This window comes from Girardinichthys multiradiatus, chromosome 21 (assembly GCF_021462225.1).
Source record: "Girardinichthys multiradiatus isolate DD_20200921_A chromosome 21, DD_fGirMul_XY1, whole genome shotgun sequence".
Lineage (NCBI taxonomy): Eukaryota > Metazoa > Chordata > Actinopteri > Cyprinodontiformes > Goodeidae > Girardinichthys > Girardinichthys multiradiatus.
The window spans coordinates 8,565,279-8,572,907 of record NC_061813.1 but is presented as its reverse complement, the minus strand read 5'-3'; the positions used below and the strand labels follow the sequence as shown (position 1 = coordinate 8,572,907).

Sequence of the window (7,629 nt, the reverse complement as noted above, 5' to 3'; positions counted from 1 at the left end):
CTTCAAGAGCCAGCACAAATATCCAGAACATGGGCTGCAACTGTGATGCTCTTTGTGTTAAGCCACTCTGGAACCAGAGACGGCTTGTCTGGGCAAAGGAGATCAAGGACTGGACTGTGGTACAAACATTCCAACATTTTGATGCAATCTCACTTCTCTGTTTGTTGGCCATACACTTGAGACTCTTTAAGCGTTTTAACCAAATGTTTCACCAGCAGGAAAAGGGAAATTCTTTCATCCCCAATATAGATTCAGCACAAGCTAATAAAGAATAAAGCAGATAATTCATTCCCATAAATCCCACAAGCATGTAAAAGGGTGTTTACATATATGATAACGAAAAGATACATTTAGGGCCCATTTATTGCTCTTCTTTTATTAGTCCAGCACCTATGTAGCAGCACCTTCTTAGTACACAAAGGTTAGCTTTAATTTACAAAGTCAAAGCCTAAACATGACAGCAAAATAAACCCTCATGAGAAAAGTCCACATCCTGACAACGGGTTTTATAGGTTTACATATAATCTCTTATCTGACAAAGGGGGAAAGTCTGTATGCAGTTTTGATAAGGCTTTTGGTACATGAGGGGCAATCTTTTATCTTGAAGAGCGATAGCTTATCTGTGTTGAGCTCTGACTTTTTTTCCAGGCAGAATTTTTGGCGAGCAGTTTTTTGTCCAAAAGAATTTCAGCTGTATGAGTAAAACTGTTGATAGCAAGTGACAGACCTAAGCAAAGCATGCTGGACCCTAACAAATCCCCAAAATAGATAACATAAACGAGACAGTCCTCAGCATACAGTCATCACAGATTGTTCACGTCACAGTCTGGGAAACAAAATGTACAACAGTAAGGTAGGCTTCTGACAGCAAACGTAAAGCTTTTCAGTATGTTTAGCCATTTATTTTGGTCTGTAATTGGAACACAGAAGCTGAATGCTCCAAAGGCCTCAGTCTGTTGTCAATCTCACAAATAAACTGCAGGTCAGTCCACAAAGTTTAAAACATCAAAACCACACAATAAATACCTTAAAACTCACCAAAACACATTCCAGTTCCAGATAAAACACATACAGTAGTTGTTTAACTGTTCAGGCAAACACTTGTTTTACAATATTTTCATATGTACATTTTCAGTAGTTGTTACACAGATAATATTTCAGCAAATCTTACGGACTTGAATCTGCAAATGGAACATGAGAATAGTAATGCATAAACAAACACATATTTTGGCTTCTTTAAACATTTAGTTAAACCTTATAGGCAGCCTAATGTTTTTTGTTTTTTTCAGGAAAATGGGCAGAGAGTAACTAACAATTATAAACACAATCTGACCCTACAGTGTTTTAAAAACATTTTCCAGAGGAAATTACAGAGTCCTCCAGTTGGTTCTACTCTTGTCGATGTGCTTGTTGTTTGGCGCGCATTGAGCTACAATCAGATTTAAAGCTAACATGTTAGCCAAACGATAAACAACATTCATTAAGATTCATTTAGAAACTAATTTCTGTCTGTGTTGTAAATTTAAGTTCCACTTTAATTTTCACCTTATGTTCATTACTATGATTATTTTAGCTATAAACTACTCTATTAGCCAGCTACATTTTTACTATTTGATTGGCCGGTGCATTGTTCACTAATATGGCTGCCTGCTGCTTGAAGCGATGTTAATAATGTGTTTAATTGGCTTTAGAGTCAAAACTTTGAGTTTAAGTTCTAACTCATTTCCATCTAAAATTTGTTCCAGCTGCAGTTCTGAAAACCTGTGGGATCTTGGCTTGTATTGCTAACTGCTGGTAGCAATATCTGCCAATAATGTTTTTCTCAGTATTTTATGAATTCAAAGTGGAGCAACACTCTTCAATGTTCAATAGAGCTGTGTTTATGACTGATTTCAAAAGATACAAACTCAGAAATGCAAATTGTTATAACAGCTATCAAATAGCAGCCATTTTGGATTTCTAGCCAAAATTCTGACTTAAGGGGGATCGTAGTTGATTTTTTGGACTAGGAACTAAGTAGTTCTGACTTCCAAGTACAAATGAAACACAGGAAAAGAGAAAGAACAGTGAAAAGTAATTAAAACGGCATAACTTTGCATAAGGCAAAACAGATATAGCCTCTTTTACATTTTAGGAAAGGTAGCCCCTTTCTTATAATCTTCAGCGACAGGGTACAGAGAGGGACAGTCTCAAAATATTTCAAAAAGTAACACTGTTAGACATTCTGGTTACATAGGACCTAATGACATTGAAAAATCCCCCACAGAATACACCCAACTTTACCGACTAGAGCCTCATATATTTGTTTATGCAGTTGATGGTTGACGACACTGTGCTACATAGTTCACTGGTTGAAAACTTTGCAGTTTTACTGTTGGCTTAGGCATGTTGAATGGGATTATATTCACTGGCAGCGACAGTTAAGGTTAGCTTAGCATGAACTATAAACTACACCCATAAACAGAGACGGAAAGCAATAAATTAGAGGAACATCCCCTGGTCACTCGTACAGAACAAAAAGGCTAATGCACAGCCAACTGCATAAAGGCATACAAAGTGTGTTCTAACCCTTTATTTAAGGCTGCAGCCTTTTTATATTGCATACAATAACCAAAGGGTTATAGCCTCTGTGAAACCCAGCAGCCAAGCTATTAGTTTTCTGTTGTTTCACACAGACACACACACACACAGACACACACACACACACACACACACACACACAGTAAAATACGCAGAAACAGAAAGAGACTATCAAGTGCACTGACTTATCAAACATTCACTTGGTAAAACTAGCTAAAATGTCAGAGTACAGCAACAACAGAGCGGGACAATTTAAGAGGACTATCGTTCTTCCTTGGCTGTCCATGTTCAGACCCACAGTGTAAGGTATTGTCTTTCCACACCTAGTCATCAAGTCATTGAAGGGATGCGGGGAAAGGATGCACAATGCTCGTTTGATCAAGCAGCCAGCAGGGTGGTAAATAGCATCAAGACTCATTAGAGAAAGCTTGTTGAACGGAAATATCAGACACAGATCCCTGACTGGTCGGTCTTTACTGACCGACCAGTTAACCAACAACTAGTTTCACTTCCCGATACAAATGCATCTAGCAGAAGGACTCAAGTTCTTTATCAAATGTAAAAAAAAAAAAAAAACCAGAAGGAGCTTTCTTTTAAATACAAAGTTTGATTGTAAATACCCACCCCCAAATTGCTGAGGCAGCAAAAACACATATATATGCATCACATTGGCATAAACTCTCTGTAACAGTAATAATGCACATTTAAATAAAACTAGAGATGACTTAAATTAAATTCAGCAGCTCCGTGCAAGAACTTTAAGCTAGACCAAGGCCACAGTCCTCCACAGCGGCACATCAGCCAGATGTTAACAGTAGAGTGACATCCTACTGCGTCGCATGGCCTCACTGATCAAATAGGAAGGGCTGACCTCCGGTTCTTCCTTCATGACCACAATGTTCTGCCATTCTCCACACTGGTTGGACTTCTTGATTGTATCCACCACGCAAAGGGCATATAGGCAATCCTCAAAAGTGGCGGCCATCGTCAGGGGCCTCCCATCCCAGGTCCGCCGGTCGTCTTGGTCCTGAAAGGCCTGCCGCACAGCCTGGATCATGCAGATCGTCCCAGTGAGGTAAGGGGATGGAATGTCACTAAAGGCCTTTTCTGGCAAGGAGGCCTTCTCTAGAGGAGTTGTGTCTTTGAGCAAGAGTTCAGGACCACCACCACTTCCCCCACCGCCACTGTTCTTCTGTCCATACAGGTCTGTGCCTGTGACCATTAACCTCCCGATGGTCCCAACGACAATCACTTCCTGACGAAACTCTCCTGGGACGTTGAAGTTGAGGGTGACGGTGCAGCAGGCGCCTCCTTCTAATACCATCTGAAACGTGCAGAAATCGTCACTGGTTATCTGACGGATGCCCCGGATGTGGTCCGTCTGTTTGACAAATGTCTTTAGAAAACCGTGGACCTTGACTGCACGCTGGCCAGCGAGAAACGTAAGCAGGTCGATGATGTAGCTGCCTACCGAATGCAATCCACCACCTCCCATCAGATCATCACAGCTCCAGTTGTATTTCTTCCCCAAGAGACTGCCACTGTGGACCTTTGGAGCAAACAACAGAAAATATGTCAAGGTCTTTACTATTGTTTCAGTCTCTCGATGCCAAATAAATCACAGAAAAAAAGGGGAAATCTGTTGTCAGGAAGCTGCCACCATGTCCTGGTGCTTTATGGATGTTTTAACACTATCATCTCTAACAAGATTTACCTTAGTTAATATCAGTGATCTGACAGAAACAGAAACATCTCACAGTTAAGCAGCAAGCCTTTGCTTTTACATCATACCTGGGCCTCACAGACAAGAAGTTCTCCGATATATCCTTCCTCTAAAAGTTCCTTCATTCGAACAAAGGCTGGCAAGAAACGAAGCACATTTCCCATAATGCTGAGGAGCTTTGGGTAGTACTGGGCAGCTGACATCATTCGGAAGGCATCTAGAGGAGTGGCGGTTCTATCGCATATGACATTCTTGCCAATACCTTCGAAAAGAAAACAGAAAATAATGAGTTGTTTGTTCTTCAGCTGTAAAATTAGTTTTTTCTCCATCTTTCCTAAGGTTAAGCAGAACTGAAGATGTGAAAGGAGACAAGCACTGTGAGTAGATTTAGCAACATCTACAGACATCATGTGATGCATGAAAACATCAATTCCCCTGAGTACACTATCACAATCAAAATATGTCAACTCCCACCACAGCTGACTCTAAGATTTCTTCAATAGTACAAGCCTTCTGCTCTGAGTCTAGGAAACTGTATACAGGGGCAAATGTTTACAAAAAACAGCATATAGTGAATGTATTGCATATATATGGCCAGTATTAATGAGTGGTGGCCAGCTGGGAAGATTTTATGTTAAATCTGAATCCTTGCCAATTTATACACTGGAGGGCTCAAAATGATTGATTAGAAGTCAAGGGTATAAGACAGCAGAGATCATGGAGCTTAGATGAGATCAACTGGTATAGCTGGAGGCTCAGTAGAAGGTTGATGGAACAAAACAGAGTAGAAAGAAGATTTAGACACAGTATAAAACCTAATTAAAATCCCGTCCAGGATATCAAATGGCCTACAGCTACAAGCAACCCCCAAACACAACACAGAGAGAAGAGTCAACGAAGCGAAGACAAGCAGACATAAAGAGATTTTCTATTAGAGCTAAAATGGAGAACATGACTTTACAGAACAATACCAGCAGTCCAGCCTCAACTGACAGAAGTTAACAAAAATCTTGGATCTCAAACGCTCGAGGCAGTGGGGATGTGACGGGATTCCTTCAGTATATTTTCCACACCAACCAGTAAAGTGTTATCAAATATGATCTTTAATTTACCACCAGTAGTCTGTTAAATATTCTTTTGATGCTCTCAGAATTTGGTAACTGGCTTCTTCTATTCTTCTAAAATGAACAAGGAAGGAACCAGTTTCATACACAAGCCTCCTCTCTTTCCTTTCTTTTAATGCTCCTACATAAGGGCTAAAAATCCCGAATGCTTTACCTCCACATTTCACTACATTACCAGCTCAAAAAATATGATTCAATGTAATTACAAGGACATTGTGCATTTATAGTGGGAAGTGCTCTGTATCCTGCAGTGCAGCTTGAGGGGTCATGGGTGAGCAAACAGTTTGGATGTGGACACCCACTAATAATCTGCTATTAGCTGCAATTGGCTAGGTCAAGACATAAACCCAGCTGACCCAGTTCTGAGGAGAGCAACCACCCAGTATGCAGCTGGAGTTAAAACACATAGCCAAGAAACAACAGAGGAACCACTGCCTTCATTTTTTTTGTCAGTGGAGACACAAAGGACCAATTCCACCTCCTAGAAGATTCCTCATACATCTCATGTTTTGTTGACATTCATATCCAACTCTAAGACTTTGCAGGGCAGTGGCTTAAATAGCTACATAAATAAACGACTCCAGGTATTTAATGCAGCATTTTAAACTAGAAATAGTGGGACTTCCATGAAGGCAGAAACAGGGTCATGTCAAGGCACTGACCTTGAAGTTGACTGACCAAAGGTTTAAAAAGTCGAGACTTTGACAAGTGAGCCTGAGAGTGACAGTGATGTCACAGCGTCACTCACATACAGTGTGTGTGTTGCCATTACTTCTTACAGAGGAGCAGTTATGCGTTGAGAACGCATAGTGATTAAGCTGATAAAGTGTGTTCTTATGTGACAATTTCTACAAGCAAAACTACAAACAGGCCAGGCCAGCACTTCTAGTCTCTTTTTTTTATATCCCAAATTAGATTTAAAACTGTCTTGTTGAAACAATGGACCTAGATGTCCATGGTTCTGATGGCAGCCAATATGATGCCTTCAGGCCCAGAGAAATTCACAGCACCTCTAGACAAGCTAAACAAAGAACTTCTTCTATTACAGTTAGGTTCTGGGCAGCATTTGTGACGGAAGGGTGGCACATACATAAAATATGCCAATAGTTTTCCGTTAAACTATCCACTTCTGATTGGGAAACCACCACTCTAAGACCCAGCAACAAGTATTTATTTTCAAATGTGTTCCCTTTCTGTGTCGATGCTTCGGATACTATCTAAGGTATCTCCTGCTGAAGCCCAGTTGGTTCTGTCCAAAATTCCTATCTCACAAAATTAGCATATTTCATCCGACCAATAAAAGAAAAGTGTTTTTAATACAAAAAACGTCAACCTTCAAATAATCATGTACAGTTATGCACTCAATACTTGGTCAGGAATCCTTTGGCAGAAATGACTGCTTCAATGCGGCGTGGCATGGAGGCAATCAGCCTGTGGCACTGCTGAGGTCTTATGGAGGCCCAGGATGCTTCGATAGCGGCCTTTAGCTCATCCAGAGTGTTGGGTCTTGAGTCTCTCAACGTTCTCTTCACAATATCCCACAGATTCTCTATGGGGTTCAGGTCAGGAGAGTTGGCAGGTCAATTGAGCACAGTGATACCATGGTCAGTAAACCATTTACTAGTGGTTTTGGCACTGTGAGCAGGTGCCAAGTCGTGCTGAAAAATGAAATCTTCATCTCCATAAAGCTTTTCAGCAGATGGAAGCATGAAGTGCTCCAAAATCTCCTGATAGCTAGCTGCATTGACCCTGCCCTTGATAAAACACAGTGGACCAACACCAGCAGCTGACACGGCACCCCAGACCATCACTGACTGTGGGTACTTGACACTGGACTTCTGGCATTTTGGCATTTCCTTCTCCCCAGTCTTCCTCCAGACTCTGGCACCTTGATTTCCGAATGACATGCAGAATTTGCTTTCATCCGAAAAAAGTACTTTGGACCACTGAGCAACAGTCCAGTGCTGCTTCTCTGTAGCCCAGGTCTGGGGAATGCGGCACCTGTAGCCCATTTCCTGCACACGCCTGTGCACGGTGGCTCTGGATGTTTCTACTCCAGACTCAGTCCACTGCTTCCGCAGGTCCCCCAAAGTCTGGAATCGGCCCTTCTCCACAATCTTCCTCAGGGTCCGGTCACCTCTTCTCGTTGTGCAGCGTTTTCTGCCACACTTTTTCCTTCCCACAGACTTCCCACTGAGGTGC

General features: G+C 41.5%; 1 protein-coding gene across 3 annotated transcripts in view; it reads right to left on the bottom strand.

The window, feature by feature from the left end:
• Positions 1–356: 356 nt before the first annotated feature.
• Positions 357–7,629, bottom strand: part of gfod1 (glucose-fructose oxidoreductase domain containing 1) — a 42,491-nt gene continuing 35,218 nt past the window's right edge. For all 3 annotated transcript variants that reach the window (XM_047350175.1, XM_047350177.1, XM_047350178.1), the window contains 2 exons: positions 4,372–4,565; positions 357–4,129 (listed from right to left, as the gene is read on the bottom strand). In XM_047350175.1, the coding sequence (XP_047206131.1) occupies positions 3,389–4,129; positions 4,372–4,565 (935 nt within the window). In that variant the 3' untranslated portion in view covers positions 357–3,388. The remainder of the gene's footprint in view (positions 4,130–4,371; positions 4,566–7,629) is intronic.